We start from the raw sequence: 25,736 nt of genomic DNA on the forward strand, positions 1-25,736 counted from the left end.
ATCTGTTTGGCGAAATAGACATTCCGGTCAGAAATGGGTTTTACATGCAACCGCCGGCCCCAAATAAACTACACCCGTTTTTTTAATGCTAAATAATTCCGTTGGAAATTTTTGTTTCTAAAAGCAAAAAAGGGGACAGTCAAAATTATTGTTTTCAATCCAGATACGACCAGCATTTTTGTTTAAGGCAAAATTCACGGTCAGAACTTTTTTCTCTTAAAAATCTCAGACTGCCTCCTCAAATCAAATGGTCCGTTCCTTAGACTTTATCTAGAGCTTACTGACTGGGGATCATTATTCTGCTATGTTATTAATAGGCTCCTGAGATGAAGGCGTGTAGTGTTAAACATGCTTTCGATCGTATGTAAATGATATTGCTACATACATTTTTCCTGTGAGTGTAAAAGAGTATTTCTTCCTGTTTGGTAGAATTGTGAAATAGAAGTCAACACGTTCTTGCTCATTCCTTTGTCGCTTTGAAGGTGTCATGCATGTCATCCTCACCCTAAGCAATGTGTTACTGTAATTTGAATTTGAAAATGACTGATTGACGTTTTTTCGACGCACTGGTAGCGAATCACTTGACTTTGACATTATCAATAATATGTTACAGTAAATACGATCGAAAAATATCTTTATAAGTAAAGAATTGTCGCATAAAAATTAAATACACTGAAAATGGCAAAGTTCACGAAGTCTAGTCTGATTAAAAGTCATTTTACAAACAAAAAAAGTGCAAGCAAAAAAGGGGGGTACGCCCTCTACACTCCCTCTGGATCCGCCACTGGTTGACATACATATATGAATCGAGATCTTTTTATCATATAGTTCTAAGGATATATTACCGAAGGAATAAGTTACAATTGGTGTGTTTTCAATTGGAAAAATCTGTTTGCGCAAAAAAACTTTTCTTTTACGCCACAACTTGAAGGTGTATATATATAAGAAATCCTTAGGCTTTGAAAGCAACAGTTGCAATCACACTTTCAATATCATTTCATAACCCGATGTCGTCATCTCTCTATTCGTCAAACTACAACTTCTACACTTACTTTACTATACTTTAGTATAGAAAGTCCCTGATTAATGTCATCCATTGATTGCCAAATATGTACGCTTTAATTGTTTTATGTGATATCCATTTATCAATGAATGTGTTTGTAGACAGATGTTTTCAATTTGTGTTCAGTTAAATTGTTCCTTTTAAAATTGTTACACGATGATGACTGCTGTACCAAAGGCACTCTGTATCTGTATCTGTAGTGGTACGTGTAGAATCCTGTTTAGGCTTTTATACACGGTTGAGAAGAGCGCCGTTGTTATGGGCGGTGTTCTTGTAGAGCGGTCTTAAATGCCTCTATAGAACCTGCATGCACAACTTTATCTGGTAGTTGGTACCAGTGAATAGTTGTTTTCACAGAAAAAAATAATGTTATATACTGTGGTTTGTTGCTATTTGGTACTTTTAGTCCTCTGGTGTTATTGATGCTTTGACGTTCGGTGATATTGTCAGTTTCACAATTTGAATACGTTTTGGCTTTTATCGTTCGTTTATAGGTCGTGCTGGTATGACAAAATTGTCAGCTGGTAGAGCCGGCACTAGACCCTCAACCACCTTGTAAATCAGAATAAGACTGAGGCTGTGTCTTCTTTCCTCTAGCGTCTCCATTTCACGTTGGCGTCTCATGTTTGTTATCAGGGACCCTGTTTCTCGACTACTGTAATTTTTCTTAATGAATCGTATGCCTCTGTTTTGGATACGTTCAAATTTGTCAATATCCCCTTTCATATATGGGTTCCAGATTGTTTCGCCATATTCCATTGTCGATCTTACTAGGGATATGTATGCCACTTTCCTACATGCCTCTGGTACGTTCCTCAAGTTCCTCCTAAGAAATCTCAAGGTGGCATTGGCTTTCTGGCTGATGTTATTTATGCGGATGCTCCATTTCAGGTCGTTTGAGATTTTGAGTTCTAAGTACGGGTTCACTTGTACCTCTTGTAGGATGTGTGAGTCTGCTTTTTTGTTTATGGATAGAACAAAGCACTTTTTGGCATTGAAACGCATCCCCCATTTGTCAGCCCAGATTTCTAGTTGTTCCAAATCTGTTTGGTGTTTTTGTTGGTCTTGGCTATTTTTAATTGTTCTGTATAGTAGGCAATCTTCGGCAAATAGTCTTACTGATGATGTTACACTGTCTGGTAGGTCATTGGTGTGGCACATGAACAGGATTGGTCCTAAGACTGTGCCTTGGGGGACCCCAGAGTCAACTGTTGTTTCGCTAGATGATTCGCCTTCTATGATGGTTCGCATTGGTTTTGCAGTTAGGAAGTTCTTAAGCCATTTGTGTGTGTTTCCTCTAATTCCATATTGATCTAACTTTATATAATAATTTGTTGCCGTGTGGTACGGTGTCGCCGAAAGCTTTTGAGAAATCTAATGTCAAATTAAATATGCCTATGTCGATTTGGTGTCCCTTGGCATGTTCTTGTAGGAAGTCGTTGACGGTGGTTATGAGTTGGGTTTCACATGAGTATCCTGACCTGAAGCCGTGGTTTAAACACTTGTCTCAGAAATTTGTTTCCTTTATACCTTTATATAAAGGTATTTAAAGGTATATAGCGGGAAAAAATTCTGAGACGAGTATACCTTTGTGCTGTACCCATTTTTTGACTATTTTATTTATTATGACTGTTTATAGTTCACGCATCATTGTAAATATGACGGAATTTGAGACTGTCATCAAAGTGAGCGGTTTAGCGCTATAAAACCAGGTTTAATCCACTATTTTCTACTTTTGATAATGCCTGTACCAAGTCAGGAATATGACAATTCTTGTCCATTCGTTTTTTTATGTGTTTTGTCATTTGATTTTGCAATGTGATTTAATATAGACTTTCCGATGAGATTTTCTTCTGAGTTCAGTATTTTTGTGATTTTACTTTTTACGGTAACATTCATAGGTGATCTAAGACGTATACACAAATGCACCTAAAATTAGTTACCTTTCCTTGATCTTACGCAAATTATCACCACTGGAGACGGAAATAGCAATTCGACTGGATCCTTGTTACCTCAACGGACGATAGAAAAATTTGTTAGATACGTGGTAGGAACCAGATAACCATTGTTGGCTGTGGTCCTTGAACATTTCTGGAAAATTCAATACTATTCTGCGTTCTTTAAAAAACATCAACTCAAAATGTTTGGAAGATCAATGTTTAGAGGATTAGAAGAAGATCCATTCTTTGCGTAAGTTTGTGGATAATTCCACTTAACAACCTTATAAATACTAAATAAGATCAGAAAGTGAGAAAGTGAAAGATAAACAAAATTCACTTTTTGGTAATAAAACCATTTCATAAACCAAAACTCGGTACTAATATTGCTCTATTTACAGTAATGTCAATATAAGTATGTTCATGGTTGTCTGACACACACATGCATTTACATAATTGGCAACATTTTTCACTTTTCAATAAATTTAATCACAACACTAGCCAGTCTACACTGTTGTTGTGTGTTTGAACCCCGCTCATGTGGGTGCACACAACTCTAATCTTAGTTTTCCTATCCAAGGTTGGTGTTTTTTTCCAGGCACTCTGGCTTCCACCACCACAAAATTGCCTAATAATAAAAACAACAAATATCGATCATCAGACAATAGTTTAATTCCAGATTCAGGGGTTTCATTATCTTTCATGTTGACTGGTACTTTCCACGTTTCTAGGTGGTACTTTTCAATTTAATCCATGAATATCTTATATAAAAATTCCTACATTAAGGCGGTACTTGTCAATAGCATAGGAGGGTAAAAGTACCCGGTACCGCCTCCTAATGAATGGCCTGCAGATTGTCTAATTTTATACTGTGTTACACACACAATTCACATGTTAAAGTTAGAAATCTATACAGAACTTTTTTATGGGGGCATTAAGTTTTACCCTTGTCCGTCTGTATGTACATCCCAAAGTTGGTTTATGTTCATGATGTTCTCTAACTTTAGTTTGCCTCAACCAACGTTATGAAACTTATACACAATGCTTAAAACTCTAAATACATATCAGGTTTGAGTTTTTGTGGTGTCATCACTTGTACCGTTCTCGAGTAATGCCCCTTTACAAATGGAAAAATTGCTAAATTTTTCGTTTCCGTTCTCTAACTTACATGACTTAAGTTTTTCTAATCCAAATTTTATGAAACTTATACACAATGCTTATAGGGGTTTCATTATATTCATGTTGACTGGTACTTTCCCCGTTTCTAGGTGGTACTTTTCAATTTATTCCATGAATATCTTATATAAAAATTCCTACATTTAGGCGGTACTTGTCAATAGCATAGGAGGGTAAAAGTACCGGGTACCGCCTCCTAATGAATGGCCTGTGGCAGCTTATTACAACACTTTGCAGATCAAGTCTGAATCTTAGTTCCGTCAATTTAACTGTTCTAGAGTTATCATGGTTATGCCCTTTTCAAATGTTAAAATTGCTGAAAAATTTGAAAAATATCAATCATTTTGTCAATCGAGTAAAAAAATGAATAAATTGGAGTTATCTTACTTTGTTCATGATTATAGTTGAATCATCTACAATCAGTGTTTTTTAAAATCTTCTTTAAAAATTGGAATTATCTTTCTTTGTCCAGAATGGTAGTTGAATCAACTACAACCAATGCTTTATACAATGTCATATTTAATATTACATGTACTACTTCTGATAAATTAAAGCAATCTTTTATCAATTTGTGAACATCAACATATTATTGGCATTGTCACAGTGTCACTATATCATCTGACATCAGGGTGAGGGAGTCAACATTTTAACCCTCTTGCTGCCAGTAGATTTTTAAGGTTGCATAATGTAATATTGATTATTTATATTTATTCTAGTGCACACCGGAACCACATGGCCAATATGAGTCAGATGTTTAACGACCCATTTCAAATGCAAAATATTGGACCAAGAATGGTTCAAGCTGGGAGAGATCCCAGAGTACCTGATAGATCCAGGGCTGTACAACAACAGCAGCAGCAACAACAAATGGACCCTTTTGGTTTTGGAATGTTTGATAACATGATGTTTGGTAATATGAGAAATATGATGGCAAATATGCACCAGCAATTTGTAAGTTAAATTATAGATTAATCATTTAGTTATCACACACAAATTACTACAAAAGAATTAAAAAATAGGACTAACAGGGATTGTCTAAAGTTGCAGAACAATTCCCTAAATAATTTTTGGAATTCATTAAAAATAATTAAGTCATTTTACCTCCATGTACTTTTTCTGCCTAAAATTTGCATATATATATAATATATCTTTAAATTTACATGTATTGTGCAGTTATGAAGGCTAGTTGGTCCAGACTCCGCATGTTTAAAATGTTTTCATTGTAATTTTATTTGATTTGTTTCCAGGACAATGTGGGTAACAATCCAGCAGCTGGTGGACACAGCTTCGTACAGTCATCCTTTATGTCTTATTCCAATACTGGAGACGGAGCACCAAAAGTATATCAAGCCTCATCATCAACACGTAGAGCTCCAGGAGGGGTAAGAAATAATTATCAGTGGCAGATCCAGAAATATTATAATAGTGGTCCCACTGACTGTTAAAGAGAGGGCGCACTACTGTTGTGCTTAAGTGATTCCCTAATGCATTTAATATATAATCAAACATTTTTTTCTCCACACAAGTGGAGGGGGGGCTTTATATCCTTCTATTGGGTATATTTTCAAATCTATATAAAAATTAGGAGATGTGGTATGATTGCCATTAAGACAACTAATAATTACAACATGACATAAACATTGCAGAGTGATTAAAGAAACATAAAATAATAATTCAAATGCATGAGGAAAGAATCAGTGGTCAAGGGGAGATAATTTTGATATCTTTAAGAGTACATGTATATATAAAACAATTTTAATTGTGAAAACTAATAGCTTAATATCAAGGAATATAATATAACAAAGCAATGTACTTAAAACAAATATTATAGATATAAACCAACAACAACCAATGAATTACAGGCTTCTGGCTTGGGACAGACACATTAGGCCTAAACGATCAGCTGTTTAAAACTTAAATGTCTGCAAAATTATTTTCAAAAATTCAAACACTTATTAACAGACATTTTACAAGATTTTGTCATCACAAATTCCAACAAATTTAAAATTACAGAAAAGGATTAATAACTTCAAACTTTTTAAGAAATATCAAATACTTGCATTTGAAACGAAAGGGTGTATTTTTATGATATTTTACAAGGAGACAACTGATAATCAGTTTATTATGCTATTTCGGTCCATTCATCATTGTTCATCCTAAAACAGTTTTAAAATTTACACTCAGCAAAGTAAGCTTATTGAAATACGAATGAGATCATTGCTGATAACTTCTCAATGTCACAAATAAGTTCTAATGTCATGAATGTCTGAAATCAGTGATTTATATGAGAATAAAAGCTAGAGCAACTGAAAAGGCTGATATACATGATATATAAGCAAATGGAAGGATCATAGTAGCCAATAAAATTCTCTATTGAGAGTTAGATATACATTATTGTGACAGCCTAATAGCTTGCATAGTCATACTTTAAAGTTTAAACTGTTAGGCAAAGAAGTCTCAATGGTTTTTAAAACAAAATAGCATGATATACTTACAAAAGCCAATAAAATTCTCTATTGAGAGTAATATATTATGACGGCCTAATAGCTTGCATATTCATACTTTTAAAGTTTAAACAGTTAGCCAAAGAAGTCTGCAGGGCCGTAACTAGGGTTCAATTTCAGGGGAGGCAGGGGTTTGGGGGCCACCGATTTTTTTTCTCTCATTAAAATGGCTAAACATGACCCGTTTTCTTTCGATTTCCTTACTTAAAAAAAATCAGTATTGCTTGAACCTGGAAGCAATTTTTATGCAAAAACAAGCTGAGATTACTGTTTGGGGTGAGCCAAGGCTCCGTCTTGAAAGCCGTACTTTGACCTATGATTACATTGTATTAACATTTAATACATTGTGACCGCGTAATTTTTCCAATATGGCTAAAAATCACCCGTTTTCCTTCGATTTCCTTACTTTAAGTAACATCAGTATTGCTGGTTCCTGGAAGCAATTTTTATGCAAACAATTATTATCTGTTTTTAAAGATATTTTTGTTAGAAACCAAACTGGTAAGTTAAAAAAACATATAAAGCAAGATCATAGAACGCACGATATTTTTTTTTATCAAGGATCTTGAATTTCAATGTTGTTGAAAGCTGAACAGACATGTATATAACTATAACCAGGGACTTTCTATACTAGTATATACTTAGTATAGAAAGACCCTGCTACAACGAATGGGAGTGTTTAACTACTCAGGCATTGATCATAATATTCTCGTATGTTTGGGAGACGTTAAAAAAAAAATGACACAACAGCTGATTCAGCCAGTAATGAATTTCCGATATCATAAAAGATTCACAATACAAAGGAAACTTCCTCTGCTTAATTGAGCCCCTAAATAAATGTGAATAGTTAAGTTTTATTCAAAATTGTGGAAAGCAAAGTTTCACATGTGTTCTGGTACGAATACTGAATAACAGACGGACGGCCACACGAAAAAAAAACCAAATACTGAAACGGTTCACTTTCGATCAAAAATCCTGAAAAAGACAAATATCACGTATCATGATAACACTGTTAAAACTGTAAACTTGTGTTGTTTATGATATATTTTCAAGTTCTTCGTGTACATATTGTCAATATTTCATTTTATTACCTTAAAAAAAAAATTTGGTGTAGAAAATTCAGGGGAGACAGTTGCCTCCCCTGCCTCATAGGTAGTTACGGCCCTGAGTCTCAATGCCTTGCCAATGTCAATGGTTATTAAAACAGAATAGCATGATATACAAGTTTACAAAAGTAATTATAAATAAAAAAAAGGAAAGGACTGCAATGTGAAATTAAACATGTTAAACAAGAAAACAAGAATCTCAATAAATGGGAGACAATTGCAATGTACATGATGTAAGAATTTTTGCGCCTGTCCCAAGTCAGGAGCATCTAGCCTTTGTTAGTCTTGTATTATTTTAATTTTAGTTTTTTGTGTACAATTTGGAAATTAGTATGGCGTTCATTATCACTGGACTAGTATATATTTGTTTAGGGGCCAGCTGAGGGACACCTCCGGGTGCGGGAGTTTCTCGCTACATTGAAGACCTGTTGGTGACCCTCTGCTGTTGTTTTTTATTTGGTCGGGTTGTTGTCTCTTTGACACATTCCCCATTTCCATTCTCAATTTTAAGAAAGAAAAAAAAAAATGAAAAAAACTGTAATAATATTTAGAAATTAAATTATTATCATGGTAATTAGTAATATACATCCTTGATCCCTTGCTGTTACACAAAAATAGCTTGAATTTAATAGCACTGTGCAAAAGTGACTAAAGCCCTCAAAATCCTAGCTTAAACCCTGATGATTTATATGAAGTGTGATGTCATCTTATTTTTTTCATCCAGATTAAAGAAACAAAGAAAATGGAGAAAGATTCAGCATCTGGTTTGGAGAAAATGGCAATAGGACATCACATTCAGGACAGAGGTCATGTGATTGAAAGGTCAAGAAATAGGAGAACAGGAGACGAAAATGAAAATCAGGAATTCCATCATCTTGATGACAGTAAGTTTCAAATACAGTCTACTCTCATTATCTCGAAGTCAGTCGGATCAGAGAAATATTTCGAGATACACATAGTTCGACTCAAACGAAAACCGGAAGTTTGACAAACCAAGGGACACAACTCTTGCTTACATGTATCTTGTTTAATGTTAGGTTTATGTGACAGTTGTAATAACGCTTTATACTTAGGACTATCAACATAATATCAATGATTAGTAAATGAAGGCGAGACATTTCAGTGTGTGCACTCTTGTTTAGACCTTCAACATGTACATAAAACTTAAACTGTTACTGATATTTTTTTATTATTTTAATCTAGCTGAAGCCCAAGAATTCGACAGAGAATGGACAGAAAAGACACAACAGTTCAGGGGACCAACTAGGCTTGAATATGCAAGGAGAGGCGAGAGATCTGATCGAAGAAGAGACAACTTGGCCATTGAGGGAAGCAAAAAGAGGGACAAACACTCTTACAGGGAAAGAGATTGAGAAAGTATGATTACTTTAGCTTATCTGTTCAAATAAATAATGCACTTTTGCTTTACAAGAAGGGCAAAAGATACCAGAGGCATTCCAAACTCATAAACAGAAATTATACTGACAACGCCATGGCTAAAAAAGAAAAAGACAAACAGACCAACAATAGAACACAAAACAAGACATGGAAAACCAAAGACTTTCCAACATAAACTCCACCAAAAACTGAAAATAGTTTGTTAATTTTATCCTGGTCTGATAACCAACATGGTGGCAAAGGAAATTTGCTATTACACCACTGTCAGAGATCTAAGCTATTTGAAGTTCATTTAATGTCAACTTTTTCTTAAGCGGAAACTATTAAAGCAATTTCACATGAATGATACCTGTAGATTTCAGTTTAAAAGTTTGTTAATTTTATTCTGGTCCAATGACCAACATAGCTGCAAAGGAAATGTGCTAATACACCACTGTCTGTGGTTAACCTTGTCACATTCTGTATGTCTCTGTCAAAGTCGGAATCCTGTAATTCAAAGGTTTTTCTCTCATTTTTGTTCTGCCTTTATTGTTCTGAACATAAAACAGGCTGTTAAACTTTTGTATAATTGTTGAGCATTTTGTAAATTTTGGCCTGTTTTTTGTTCATTTGATATTCCTCAATTCCGACTTATCAGGATATTATTATAGTTTACAATACAGTTAGGGTTTTGCTCATTGTTGAAGGCTGAAGGATAACCTTCAGAACATATGGTCACTGCATGGTTGAAAGTATCATTGGCCATAAGATACAATAAAATAGTATAAACATGTCACCTTTTTACAAACAATTACATAACACATTGATTATAACAAATATGTAGCAGTCAGAGCTCTGACATAAACAAGTCAGAATGAAATGACTTAAATAAGTCAGATATAATTTGATGTCAGTGTTGTCTCCCTTCTTGCACTCAACAGAATGTGACTTGTACAGGTCAGTTTATGTCAGACTTTAATTTATCATAAAATGACTTCCACAAGTCAGCTTTTGCACAAAATATTGTGACTTAATATCTTCATATTCTAATAAGATTTATGTCCCTTTTTTTATGCATTTTGACTTACAGAGGTCATTTTTGTTCTGACTTGAAGCAGTCATTACCACATCACGGTACCACTTTGTTATCAATCTCCATAAAAATATAGTGATTACTAGTTTCGAATCAAAGAGTTTAAAAATTGGGGCTCACAATACCTTCTTCTTATCAGAATCTTAAAATAATAATATTTATCTCATCAAATTCAATCATTTCAAAATACAAACAAAAAACCAGAGGGGAATTGTATCATACAATTTTCTGTCAATAACAAAAGATTTACAAAATACAATATTGGATACATTTACTAGTACCATGACAATACTTCTAACTTGAAATCTTCCAAGGAAAAAATAAAGGATCTATTCTCATCCACTTTTAGCTAAATTTATCAAGAGCAAAACGTTTATTATTTTGATATTTCAGTAGTAGCCATTCATATAGAATGAACGGAGAATTGTACCACATCTTATAATCTTATTTTATACTTTTCTTCAGATAAATGAATGAATGTGTGTGGATTGTGATCAACAGTATTTATACGGTATCCATCTTCATTCTGTGATTGACAGTTTTATTTATTTTATGTACAGAAATAAAAACTATAAAAAACTGATCATTTTTTCACATTTTGAAAATACATGGCAGCTGCTTCTTCAAGAAGAGTAATGTGTTGCCATTCGACGATCATCCAAGCATTCCGAAAGACTTTATTGTTGTCCGATATTGATTAAATGTGTCAAAAGGTGTTTTATATTATATGGAAATTTTGTTATTGTTGTATTTGAAATCAAACTGTATAATCTTATGTTAGAAAAAAAAAAGATCAATTTACACTTAGTTTATGTTGCCATAGTAACACTATAGTCCCATGTTTATCAGTTACAATCAAAACTTTAAAATTCGAAGTCTTAAGTTTCTTAAAAGCATGTTTGAATAAAACTTGTATTAAATATAGCAAATGCTATCAAGTTTTAAGCAGATAATTTTTAAGCATTAAAGGTTAGATCACAATTGAACTAGATTTAAAAAAATATGAAAAGGCTAATCAAAGTTATCTTTACAAATTCAGGATCACACAAAGAAAATTAAGTCGAAGTTACACTTGGAAAAATATTTAACTTGTTTTCCCTATACACATTGAGAAACATTTGAATTTCATCACAGATTTTTAACTTTGCATTAAATTTATGCAAGATTAAGATTTCTGTGGCAATTGCAATTTTTCAGAAAATAAATTGTAATAAAACTGGAAGGAAAATAAATATAAAAATTCACTTTGTAGTCCAAATAAGTTTCTTTATACATGATGTGTACATACTTATGAGGGAAAAGTTGTGTTAAAAAAGGGTTTTTAGTTAATATTGTTCCAGGTGTTTACAGGTTAGTTATTGTAAGGAGATTGTTTGAATGTTGTACGACACATGTATGAGTTGAAGGTGTTAATTTTTTATTGATACATTATGAACTGAAAACATACCATTTCTAAATTACTATTGAGGTCATGAATGAGTCCCACTTAATTATGAAACTTGAAAGACTAAAAATAAATTGTTTTTGTATATATAGGAGTCATCTCCAATTTATTTTATTTTGTAATTATTTAATTTTGGATTTGCTGACGTTTTGTTTCTCAGCTCATATATAATTTAGTCATGTGACTGTTACGTCATCAATGTTTTTTCATGGTTTTCCCAGTTTAAAATGGAATTTAGAATTAAATTATAAGAAATAACTGTAATATTTTTTCTGTCTATTCGAAATAACATAGAAAATGTGGTGCACACTATAGAATAACCCGCTACGCAAGTTATTTAGTGTTCACCATATTTTTGATGTTATTCCTTCATACACAGAAAAAATATTACAGTCATACCTTAAATACAGTGCATCTTATAGAAAAATTAATCAACAGTTGTATATTTATGGATCAAAATTACTGTAATTCCATATAACACTCTCACTTATTCTGTAGTTGACCAAATGGCAGGGTTTTACTTGTTGCTATAATTACTTTGTTAATTACTTTGTTAACAGTGTTATATTGTTACTAAAACTTTCCAAAGAACATTCCTTTAACAAACACAGAATCTATTTATACCTCCAAATCTTAAACTTGAAAGAGTATTAGAATAAGATATATTTTTGTTCAATATTTTATATATTTGTTAACAGTATTCTTTAATACACTCATAGTAAAAGAATTCATGTTTTATTTACGTCTTGAAATGCAAGACCAGCAACTTTGTCAGATGGTTTAGGATTTTATTCTTAAAAACTTCTAAAATAGAAATACAGTTTATTTAAAAGATTATTAAATTGAAGTACACATGTATTATGTAAAAATTGGTCATTCGAGAAGTTTGACATTTAGTCAATTTGTTTTTTCATTTATATCATCGCTTTTTTCCAACAAAAAAAAAAAATACATATATGAAAAAAAAATCAGTACATTAAGTTATATAACTTCCATCACACAATAATGCAGTATTCAATTCTATTATTGAAATCCCAGAGAAGAAGTGCTCATTATTAAACCAGTATTTTTTTTAAATGATTTTTAAATAGTTTAAAACTATACAAAAACACATAGGGCTAACATGAAGTGTTCTCCCCCGGGCCTTTTAGCATCATGGTAATCTGATGCTATAATCTTAACTATGATGGTATCTGAAGTAGTTTTCTTTTAGATTATGTTATGGATGTGATGCTATAATGTTTAGAAACAAGATGGTATTTCAATTTCCCCTGTTAACTAGGATGCTAAATAAAATATCTGGGGAGAACACTGTTAAGCATGATTCATAAATCAAATCAACACAATGGTTTGGGGATTTTTTTACATCGTTTCTTAAGTCTGAAAACAGATTCACATTGTGTGTCCACAATGAATATTTATATTATTGTTTTGTTATTATATTAACTAATGTAGTGTGCTTGACGGTATGATAGGGTATTATATACCAACTAATATTGTCCATTATTTATATCCGTCTTTACCCAGTGAGGACCAAAATCCTATAACACTTTGTACATTATAAATGTCATTTGATGTTTTTGAGGGACATACACCAAATCTGTAAATACTGTTGAATGTTAATGGTAAATATAACAATATACCACATTTGAAAATACCATTGAAAGCTCATGATTGATACTAACATATCTAAATTGTATATTTGGCCTCTTGTTCTCATATCAGATTTACTATCAAGTTACTAGAAGTTGAGCTCTGCAGAAAATTTGTTTACTAATCAGTAATAAAAAAAATGTTTGATTTTACCATGGAAACGGCTGGAGAAAAGTACCGTCATGCAGGTTATCAGATTGAGTGGTATTTTCATACACAATGAACTTTGTACTTCACATATGTTTTTTTTTGTATTCCTTCATTGTAGACAGATTTGAAATAAATTATCTCTTTGCACTCAAAAAGTTTTATTACTCTGAGCCATCTCACAAGAAAACAGTGTTCATACTTTGTTATCTTGAAGCCTCACTGGCTGATTGGTCCAATTACTTAAACTACTGTTGACACTATCTACACTACAGTTGTGAGTTCCAACCCTTCACATTGAGGGTGTGTTCAACTTCAATCTTAATGGACTAAACTGCTACTTTTGCATAGGTAATATACTTCTGTACTAAAAATCTGTAGGACTTTAAATTTACTTATAATATTTAGTACTTTATCTTTACCTTTAAATTATTGTAATATTTAGGTACCTGTCTCTTACAGTACTTTATCTGTACTGTAATTTTTTTGGTACAGAAATAATTAAAGTGATCACAAAATTCCATGTTTAAAAATCATAATTTTAAGAGATTTGAAAAAGATATAAACTTTCAATGTCAAATGAATGTGCTGAAAATGTAAAGGTGTAACCAAAATTCTGCAGTACTTAAATTTCAAGTACAAATCAAGTACTGTAAAATACAAGTACCTAAATATTATAATAATTTTAAAGTAACAAAATAGTTCTGAAAATTATAAGTAAATTTCCAGTATTAGAGATTTCTGGTTCAGAATTAGTACTTACACAAAAGTAGCTTTGTAGGACTGTCAGTATTCCTCTTGTTAAATTGGCTATTCTTTAGGGCTACTCCTCCTTTCTCAACCAATAAGAACTGACAGCCATGCAATAACCATTGGTGCTTAAAATGCCATGAAATAATATTTGTTCATTAATTATCAGATGACTACAAGTTACTTCTATTTGCAATATTATACAAGGATTGTCTTTCTTTGGTTATTTCTTCTTCACTTAGTGTTGTATCCTAGATTTAAATAGTCAATCTATACTACTTTAGATGTAGGTCAAATATATCTTGTGTATAGAATGATCATGAGGGTGCATGTCAATCTGGCAGGTTTTATCTTGCCTGACCCGATTTTCATAGTTCATTGCTCATTGTAATGTTTTTTTGCGTTTTTGTCTGTTTTTCAAGCAATAGGTCATTTATATAAGGTGTATCGAATGATTGTAAGGTGTACATGTCTATCTGTCAGATTTTTTTCTGGCCTTGACCTCATTCTCATACTATAGTACATCTTTAAAATGTCAAGTTTTTTAAATACTTTCAGTAAAACTTTACCATTTTAAGACTTTCAACATAAAATCAATAAAGAAAAGCAGAAGCAAAGACTGGTCGATGTGTACACTTTTGTTCATCTTTTTTTTATATCACAGATGAGAGGCGAAAGGACATTCAAACTCATAAGTCTACTTGAAATTAAACTGACAATATCCAGAGGCGGATTTAGAGGGGGGGCCCAGGGGGCCCTGGCCCCCCCTTTTTGGGAAAAAATTTGGTTGCTTATATAGGGAATCACTGAAGCCTGACTGGAGCGGGCCCCTCTTAGGTCAGTCAGTGGGCCCCACTTATGAAAATTTCTGGATCCGCCACTGATATCATGTCTGAAAAAGACAAAAAACATAGAAACCCAAGGACTAAGCAACACAAACCCCACACAAAACTAGGAGGTATTTCATGTGTCCTGAAAGGGTAAGAAGATCCTGCTCCATATGTGGCACCCTCAAGTACTCTTGTTTAGTACATACCTTGTAATAAGTCTCATCCGATAGGTCACAAATGGGGGAAAAGTGAGATTGTAGTTACGACATTTGTAACATATCCGACCGCTATCATCTGGTAAAATAATATTCCATAACAGTGAACCTTCTCATGATGGTGTCCGTACAATTTACTCTTTTTCCCGATGTTTCCAAAGAAACTAAATAAAATTCCCACTTGTAAATGATCTATGACAGTTGTTTATAACTCTGTTAAATCGACAAAATTTGGCGAGCAACCCAATCAGTCATAACAGGTTACTGTGACAATAATACATACAGAGCAGGCATATAAAACATGAATAATCAACATTATAATGATTTAACATTTTATTGATAAACAAACCAAGAGTCACATATTACAGTACTGCAACTATACTTTATGTTACAAACATTGTAGAGAAGATAAAACCAAAAAAAGAAGTAGCCTTACACAATGGCTTGTACTGTGCAAAACACGTTCTTCATGAAGTCTACAGGGCGTTTTCGCGAAAATGTCCAATGCCGTAGCTTCATTATCACTATTTCTGTTGAAACAATTTGAGGCCCAATAGCAGCTCATAGACAACCAACACAAAATAATATAAACGAAATGAATATATTTAAGCTAATTAGGCACAAAAAATGAGATCAATTATATGATTGACAAAAAAAAATGTTCTTAATAATCAAAAAGAGATAAATAAAATTACACACTATTTTAAAAACCTTCTTCATAAATAAATCCGAATGAAACATCTAAAAAAATGGGGTTTGGGGGGGGGGGGGGGGGGGGGGGGGGGGTGATGGCAACCATTTTGATGTGTGATCGATTGCTCTTCCGGAGCACCTTAGATCACCCCTATTTTTTGGTGGGGTTCATGTTGCTCCTTCTTTAGTTTTCTATGTTGTGTCATGTGTACTATTATTTATCTGGTTGTTATTTTCATTTTTAGCCATGGCGTTGTCAGTTTATTTTCGATATATTAATTTGACTGATCCTCTTGTATCTTTCGTATCTCTTTTGGCTACGATTTGGAATGTTCTACTTTGTTTTTCGTTCATTTTTTTAGATGAATAAATCCGTTAGTTTTCTTGTTTGAATTGTTTTACATTGTTATTTCGGGGCCTTTTATAGCTGACTATTCGGTATGGGCTTTGCTCATTGTTGAAGGCTGTATGGTGACCTATAGTTGTTAATTTCTGTGTCATTTTGGTCTCTTGTGGAGAGATGTCTCATTGGCAATCATACCACATCTTCTTTTTTTATATCTAAAGCAGCATCATATCAAATTGAATAAATGTCCAAGTGTAGACGAATTAGAAATATTACTTTGCAAAGTTTTAAAGGAGAAACAATGTCCTAGTGGTTGGTAGGGTATATAAAAGCCACGAAGTCAATCAATTGAACAACTTGCAACGGTCTAGTTTTGTCTGATATTTAAAAAATGAACATTTTGAAATGAGATAATGTCATTAAATATTAAAACGGATAACCAGTATGACAGTATAAGTTGAATATGATTAAAGTGTGTTTTTATTGGTTCAAACATTTACAAGAATAATTGGATTTTAGTAGTCAGTTTAAGTCAATTGAATGATACGTTATAATATTGACTTGCAAGACAAAAATTCAGAGTACTTACATCTATCTACCTGCTACCGATATTTGACATATGTTTTTAGATTGTTTGCAAATATGCCTAACATGCTGTTTAGTTCTTGAAAACAATGTCACATGAAAAATAAAACGAAGGTAAAAGACTGGTTCTGGTGACTAAATCGGTGTTCAAAAGTCATTCTTTGAGCCCATTCAAAATATGAAAATTGATCGTTTTTACAATATTGCATATACTATTTATTTGTATCTGTTTATATTTGGGTCATTATAAAAAAAAACTTGCAAACTTTGATAAGAAAACTTTTTGGAAAATGATGTCATTGTTTTAAAATTTTAGATATGTCCTCCTTTTCTATAATATTATGGCAACTACATTCAGAAATATGCAATGGGAAAATGAAGAGTTTTTTCAATTTTAACAACTATATGTCATCCTCTGTTAGAACCATGTCAATAGTGTTACCAATATAAAACATGTATTTAGTTACTAAACAAATCAGATTTTCTATCAAACTAGCAAAATTTGATGACTCCCATACCACCTTACACTGAATATATGTAAAATGTGTAAGATTAAACGATTAGATAATGCATAATCCTTTGGATACATCATACACAAAAAAAAATTTGCTAATAAAAAAAATATTGCATTTTTAAATAGTGACACCACTGACCCTTCAGTAACTCCAACGACACAAAAGTATCACCATTGACTGCACATTTAAAATTTTACTTTTGAAGTACTGAACACAAAACGAAGAACAATGAGAAAAAGAAAAAGAAGAAGAAAATATTCTTAGGCTAAACAATCTCAAATTATATATATAACATAACATCAATAACTTAAAATATCAATAATGTTACTTAAGGTGGTATGGGTGTCTTCCTCAATCTTGGATTGTAAAAAAACGGGAAACAAAGGTCCAGATTTTCTATCAAGTTAGCAAAATTTGATGCAGGAATGCAGATAATAAAATGTGAATTTTCATTGAAAAGAACCAATTTATAAGAATACAACTTATAAATATTAATACTTTTGCAAATATTGATTATTTTTTGTTGTTAAAAAAAAAAATTGACATTTTAAGGGGAGGTAACTCTAAAACAGTGCATTTTCTGAAGGATTCTACATGGAATTTTCCTATTTTGAATTTTAGCCGGAAAAAAACATACTATGACCCTATCTTTTCTTTTGATATTCTCAAAGCATTGTTTGAAAGCTATCTTTTGCTTAAGTATTTAACAATTCTTTCATTTTGTTTATTTTTTAATCCCAAAATGGTGTTTTTTCCTGTATAAACCATACAAAATGTGTCATTTTGTCACGTCCTGTAGCTTGAAAAAATGCGCGGTGACCTATCATTTTTATTATATTTTTCAACATATATCAATAGATACTACGTTTTGGCGAAGTATGAACAAATTCTATCATTTTTATTTTAGACTCCCATACCACCTTGATAGTGTTACCAGCACAATGCAGCATAAACCAGTTTGTGAATTGATATTTTTCGTGTGTTTTCTATGTTGTGAAGTTTTACTATTGTTTCAGAAAAAGGGAGAAGGTTTGGTACCATTAATAAAAACGTTTAATCCCGCTGTAAATGTTTTCACCTGTCCTAAGTCAGGAATCTGATGTACAGTAGTTGTCGTTTGTTTATGTAATTTTTATGTGTTTTTCATGTCTCGTTTTTTATATAGATTAGACCGTTGGTTTTCCCGTTTAAATAGTTTTACACAAGTAATTTTGGGGCCCTTTATATATAGCTTGTTGTTTGGTGTAAGCCAAGGCTCCGTGCTGAAGGCCGTACATTGACCTTGAATATGTCATAAATAATATGATTGTTTGCTTGTTAAACACGAAAGAAACACATACAAATGCTGAATGTCATAGTATATTATGATGATACTTTATAAATAGAGATTCATTGGATCGTTTACTGATGTAATTTTGTAATTGAATTAAGCGTCATGTTATCTTATAAATTAAAATCGAAATTTAATCCAATCTTATTACCATCATCATGAATTCAGTTCTATCTAATGTACTAGCTCATGCACAGACAAAAACACACGTCAACAGAAAGAGCTATCTGGTTACATATAACTAGACTTGTGTTATAATTGATGGTATGATTTCAAAATGACTATCAAAAATAGATAATTTGACAGAAAAATAAATAATAGTAAAAGGTTCTCATATACTATGCATATGGACTTTAAGTTATTAAGAAATGCATTGACAAGGGAAAGGATATAATGTCTTAGATCCGAAAACTGCATGAAAACGGTATAGTTCAAAATCGCGGTTGCCAAATGAGGCGTTACATAATAACGAAGTAAACAAAATGATATATTTAAAACTTACTATAAGAAATTTATGGTTGGATTTATAACCTTTGCAAACAGAACTTCATTCGAAAGCATCGAACAATTATGTGTATTATTTAGAGAAACTATGATGATGCTTTAGTGGAAGCTCATAAAAATATATTACTAACCAAAACATTTTTGTTTACTAGATGGCAGATAAGAAACAATGAATTTATGAAACAAACCTGAACAATTAAGACCATAAACACTGACAGCGATGCTGCTGAAAGTTGCTAGATAATGGAGGAAAAACAATTAACAATGTGGTGCAATCAGATCTCACAGTTGATTTCAAATAGAAAATTTAAAATTCGAATAGTCATCTTATCTTTGAGAACATATCATATCTTTTTGAATTCATTGTTCTCATTACCACTTGCGAGATGTATTTTACATATAATATGCTTCAAATCAAAAGAAATAATACTATTGCATAGACTAAAATAGTTTTCTATAAATATTCACAAGACCTTCACCTCCAGCAACATATAGTAAGCCACGGTATGAACTGAAATTTATAATTGAAGGATTCATTAGACCTTCCAAACCTTCATGCACTGTTTTATGCTTTCCTTCGGGAGCAACGTGTTGCAATTTCCCATTTGTACAAGTGATATACATAGTTCCATTCGGTAATATTGTGGCTTTACTCGGTTCACCTGGAAAACTACGCTTTGAAAATTTCATGCACCGTTTCGCGTTTTTCGAAATTTTGCAACACAAAAGTTTTTTTTTCGAGTTTTTATCTTTCAAAAATATTCTGTCTTCTGTCGCACAAAGTATGCCGTGTTTAGAAACTGACATTCTAAGTGGCTTAATTTTACAGGTCTTCGTATCAATGAAAACTAGACCAAATTCGTCAACAGTAACAAAAAAACGTTCGTCGAGTTTGGCAATACAATAACAGGGGCTTTCTTTTATGACAATTGAATTAATTTCCTCGGCTTTATCTACGTCATAAATACAAATTGAATTCTGTGTATTCTCTACCTCTTTGTCTTTGTGCAATGTTATTGCCACTTCTTTGTAATCAAGAGCTACAATATGCCACGGTTTTCCCTTTAAATGAGCAGTATTGCTGCTATCATAACTTGGGTCAAATATAACGATCTTGTTCTCCATATAGGAAACTAAAACTAGTCTTCCATCATTCATAAAAACGCCCCCAGTTGGCTCGTCGACAACTCCTTGATAATTCAGACAAACTTGTCTTTCCAGAACAAATAATTTCTTTCCAAGTTTTGAACCTGCAAAATATAATCTATGATATGCTGTATTTATATCATCGGACAATCTACTGTTAGGAAGGAGATATATTCTAAACTGTTCAAATTGTAACACGATTCTAGGGCATAGAAAATTTATTTGATACTATATTATTCTATGACTAAAACACTTAAAATTTAAAATGGAAATGGGGAATGTGTCAAAGAGACAACAACCCGACCATAGAACAGACAACAGCAGAAGGTCACAAATAGGTCTTCCCGCACCCGGAGGCTTCCTTCCATTTTTGAAAAACTAAACTGTATTTGGCAAAACATTTAGGAATGTCTGGTCCTCAATACTCTTCAACTTCGTACTTTATTTGGCCTTTTAAACATTTTTTTATTCGAGCGTCACTGGTGAGTCTTTTGTAGACGAAACGCGCGTCTGAAGTAAAATTTTATCCTATTATTTATGATGAGTTTATTATCAGCTAGCCCCTAAACAAACATATGTGATAATTAACTGTTTTTATTGGCTACAGACGGAAAATATCACGGAAGGTGTATGTAAGATTTGGAACAGCTAAGGTAGATACATGTTTCTTACATTTAACTACGATTGAAGCAAATATCGCTATTTTACTAAGTTTAGTTGGAGGACAATAGTCTGCTACTAGTAATTATCGCATATGACTGGACACTAATAGATAGATTTGTTACGTTTTTAGATTGTTAACTTTCAATGAATGTAGCATTGTGTTGTAAACTATTGGTTGGGTAATCTTTCTCTGGCTTTAAAGCTAAAAATCTTGTTATTAATATGTTTATATTGTATTCGGTCTTGCGTTTGAAGCAGCCACACTGTCAATTATACACTAACGCATTTTAATGTAACCCGTAATAATTCACAGTGTTATGATTTGGAAGGACGCAACGAATTACCAAAATTCAAGCAATTTAACACATTCGAGACCGATAATGCAGATATTTTGGATAACCCGTTAGGCACTTATGTGAACCTACGCTACATGGAATGATATTCAAGCCACAAGTCAATTGGCAAAAAACCCATACAGAAGAGTAACAGAAATAGACCTCAAAACTTAAAAAAAGATATCTTTGTCCTCTTGGTCTATTATAAGAGTACTGCAATTATATTGACCATTACTAGACTATATTCACTTAAGTTTCCGTTTTATTAAAATTATCTTCAATACAGTAGAAAACAACGAGAACAAATGCGTAGGCCTAATGATTTATTATTGCGTTTGAATGCAACACAAATTGTAATCAATCCTTTACCAAACTTTTCCGAGATTTTGTCATTCAGGATAGAAAACTCAAAGTTTGGTTTTACTTGAGAAAGATGAAAAAAATGCTTTCTTGAGAAAACTAGAATACGGCGTTAATTAATGTTTATCATGCATCTAGCTTTGCGTTGAAGTGCCAATATACAGTAGCCTTTAAAATCAATACGACCTTTAACTGGTAAAAAATGTAAAACAAAAGATGACACAGTACTAAAACAAAATGGAAAAAGGAAAACATTGTAATATATGCACTGACATACAAGTAGAAAATATCTTACGATGTTGGTGTTTACTTATATATGAGGAAACAAATATAATTCAACCAAAAAAAATCCAGTTCATATCTTGCCGTTGTTTGGGTCCACCATAACGTTTTTGGCTTCATTTGAGTAAGAATTAATGCTTTAAATTAAAAAGTATATGTTGATTACAAAAATCATATTTATTTTTTTCAAATAAAAAACGTTTTTTTTTTCTTCAAAATTGCAAAAATGTTCAATTTTCAGCAGTATTTTTTGCAAAAACGAAATCGACGAAATATATTTTTTGTCAAAATTTGATAATAATTAAATGTCTTCATGGGAAAAATTCTCACCGTCAAAAATAAACTGTTGGATATGCCCTTAAATGTTAGAATAGGAGCAGCTGCTTCGGTTATTGAAGCAAACACTCATAAGGCAATACAAGTAGATAAACCTTATCCTGTAGATAAAACAGATTTATAAGGTGTTCGTGGTGCAAAGTTACCTGCTCGTTGCAATAGGAAAGCTCACTTCATTTCACGATTTTGATATTTTGGATGATGTCAGTATGCCATTTATTCAGTCCGAGACTTCATGTATGATAAAAAAATCTCAGATAAGTTTCCCTAAACAATTTCTGTCATTAAAATACGGAATGACAGAATGTTTTTGAAGTCGAGGATTAGTTCGGATTGGCACAAACATTTTTTTCTTACGTTACATTTCAACTTAGACAAAGAGTTATTTTTCCTGTTGAAATGGATATTTTTTCTAAGAAACACATCAGGAGTAATCGAACCAGACTTTCCACTTGTACAACACACAATAACTTGGGAGAACGGTGTTTAATGTAAACATATATTATCAAACATTCTGTATTTGAAATCTTAACTCCTATTAATAACATTGATACAAAAAAAAAATACCGTTGGAATTTTATTAGAATGTAAGATAACAGAAATCAGATTTAAAAAAGTATCAAATCAGGTAAATAATTTCAATCAAATGAACATTATATGAATAATGATTCCGAGTTCGGCACTGTTCTTTCAAAATCAAATTCAAATAAAACTCACAATCATCTGATTCAGCTATTGACTCTGTTAGAGCAATATCAGCAAGCGTTTGTAATTGATTTAAAAAAAAAATGGGATGTAAAAAAATAAACAGACAAATCGTTGACACGGGCGACGCAAGTCCATCAAGACCCTTTCCGTATCGAACCTGTCGAATTACTCCGAAAATAAAGGAAGAAATAAACGTCTTTCTGGACGAAAAACTTATTTGTTTATATCGGTACGAAAAATACCTCACAAATTCCTACTAGATACATTCGAGTTTGTTGGTCTATAATCGATGCCAGATAAAGTACAATAGAAGGCATTACCGCTTTTTACTACATGTAGCCCGGGGACAAACGAAGTTTAATGTAACCCATTAGAATTTACGGGGTTATATTGATATCATATAACATAAAATTGAGAATGGAAATGGGGAATGTGTCAAAGAGACAACAACCCGACCAAATAAAAAAACCACAACAGCAGAAGGTCACCAACAGGTCTTCAATGTAGCGAGAAATTCCCGCACCCAGAGGCGTCCTTCAGCTGGCCCCTAAACAAATATATACTAGTTCAGTGATAATGAACGCCATACTCATTTCCAAATTGTACACAAGAAACTAAAATTAAAATAATACAAGACTAACAAAGGCCAGAGGCTCCTGACTTGGGACAGGCGCAAAAATGCGGCGGGGTTAAACATGTTTATGAGATCTCAACCCTCCCCCTATACCTCTAACCAATGTAGAAAAGTAAACGCATAACAATACGCACATTAAAATTCAGTTCAAGAGAAGTCCGAGTCTGATGTCAGAAGATGTAACCAAAGAAAATAAACAAAATGACAAAAAAATAATACATAAATAACAACAGACTACTAGCAGTTAACTGACATGCCAGCTCCAGACTTCGATTAAACTGACTGAAAGATTATGATTTTATCATATGAACATCAGGCACAATCCTTCCCATTAGGGGTTTAGTATCATACCATCATAACATATATGAGAAGAACATAACCCGTGTCATGCCAACAACTGTTTTCAGAATAAATGTGTTTATAGATATAGGAAGATGTGGTGTGAGTGCCAATGAGACAATTCTCCATACAAATAACAATTTAAAAAGTAAACCATTATAGGTTAAAGTACGGCCTTCAATACGGAGCCTTAGCTCACACCGAACAACAAGCTATAAAGGGCCCCAAAATTACTAGTGTAAAACCATTCAAACGGGAAAACCAACGGTCTAATCTATATTAACAAAACGAGAAACGAGAAACACGTATATATTACATAAACAAACGACAACTACTGTACATCAGATTCCTGACTTAGGACAGGTGCTAACATTTGCAGCGGGATTAAACGTTTTAATGGATCCAAACCTTCTCCCTTTTTCTGAAACAATAGCATAACATCACAACAAAGAAAAAGTTCCGATGCAAAGACCTTATCAGTGACTCAATATTAACGCCAAAATATGAAATCTTTAATGACTTGACAACAGTATCGTAATTATATCCCTTCTTAATAAGTCTATTCAAAGGATTTGTAAGTTTTTGAGGTGAAGACTGACACCTTTGTGCTTTATAAAGAATATTTTCATAAAAATTGGATGTGAAATACCTGAACGTATAAGAAGTCTGCATGTTGAGCTATATTTACGAATGATGTCTTTATACCGATGATAAAATTTAGTAAATGTTTTGACTAGTTTGTGATATCGAAAACCCTGGTGTAATAATTTTTTCAGTAATACATAAATTTCTGTCGTTAAAATCTAAAACATTGTTACATACACGAGCGAATCGTACAAGTTGAGATATATAAACACCGTAAGATGGTGACAAGGGAACGTCACCATCTAAAAACGGATAATTAACGATAGGAAATGAAAAATCATCCCTATGATCATAAATTTTAGTATTCAGCTTTCCGTTAGTGATATAGATATCAAGATCGAGGAAAGAGCAGTGGTCATTGTTAGTATTAGCTTTATTTAAAGTAAGTTCAACAGGATAAATTTCATTAATATACATACTGAAGTCGTCATTATTGAGAGCCAAAATATCATCCAAATATCTAAAAGTATTAAAAATGTATTAAATTTGTTAATCAGATGTTGTTTCGATGGGTCTTTGCTTATTTGTCATAAATTGTAACTCATAACAATACAAAACAGGTCCGCAATAAGTGGTGCACAGTTAGTCCCCATTGGAATTCCGATAATCTGACGATATACAGAATCCCCAAAGCGAACAAAAATGTTATCTAGTAAAACTTCAAGGGCATATATAGTATCAAAGCATGTCTAATTAACATAGTTCTTTTGTTTATTGCTACTAAAAAATGACCTAAAAGAGTTTGAACATATATATTCACATTCTGATTTTTTGAATGCCCATTTAATTAGGTGTGTGAATTTTTTCCTAATGAGAATGTGAGGCAATGTGGTATACAGGGTAGAAAAATCAAACTTTGAACAGATTCAAAATCACCAATATAAGCATGCAATTTATCAAGTACTTCCAACGAGTTTTTGACATTCCAAAAGTAATTTATTCCACTATTTTCGAAGGCCTTATTTGAACAATTTATTATCAGGTTTTTAATTGTACCAAGTGTGCTGGTAAGAAGAATAG

The 25,736-nt window shown here is 32.5% G+C and overlaps 1 protein-coding gene across 2 annotated transcripts; it reads left to right on the plus strand.

Annotated features, from left to right (window-relative positions):
• The first annotated feature begins 3,032 nt into the window (after positions 1-3,032).
• On the plus strand, positions 3,033-13,658 carry LOC139502136 (myeloid leukemia factor 1-like). 2 transcript variants are annotated; one of them, XR_011658735.1, is made up of 7 exons: positions 3,033-3,253; positions 4,893-5,127; positions 5,424-5,558; positions 8,511-8,670; positions 8,990-9,163; positions 10,722-11,463; positions 11,509-13,658. XR_011658735.1 is itself a non-coding variant. In XM_071291512.1 (6 exons), the coding sequence occupies exons 1-5, from the start codon at positions 3,204-3,206 to the stop codon at positions 9,157-9,159; spliced, it is 750 nt and encodes a 249-aa protein (XP_071147613.1). In that variant the 5' UTR covers positions 3,060-3,203; the 3' UTR covers positions 9,160-9,163; positions 10,722-13,658. The 2 variants fall into 2 exon arrangements, 1 of the variants encoding a protein (XP_071147613.1); XM_071291512.1 differs by having other exon boundaries at positions 3,060-3,253; positions 10,722-13,658.
• The last annotated feature ends 12,078 nt before the right edge of the window (positions 13,659-25,736 follow it).

Source organism: Mytilus edulis, chromosome 13 (assembly GCF_963676685.1).
Source record: "Mytilus edulis chromosome 13, xbMytEdul2.2, whole genome shotgun sequence".
Classification (NCBI taxonomy): domain Eukaryota; kingdom Metazoa; phylum Mollusca; class Bivalvia; order Mytilida; family Mytilidae; genus Mytilus; species Mytilus edulis.

What these genes read in the sequence shown, in the direction of transcription:
- LOC139502136 (XM_071291512.1), top strand. Translation starts at nt 3,204, where the DNA reads ATGTTTGGAAGATCAATGTTTAGAGGATTAGAAGAAGATCCATTCTTT. An exon ending in CACGTAGAGCTCCAGGAGGG is followed by an intron (nt 5,559 to 8,510) that starts GTAAGAAATAAT and finishes TTTTTCATCCAG; the next exon opens with ATTAAAGAAACAAAGAAAAT. An exon ending in ATTCCATCATCTTGATGACA is followed by an intron (nt 8,671 to 8,989) that starts GTAAGTTTCAAA and finishes ATTTTAATCTAG; the next exon opens with CTGAAGCCCAAGAATTCGAC.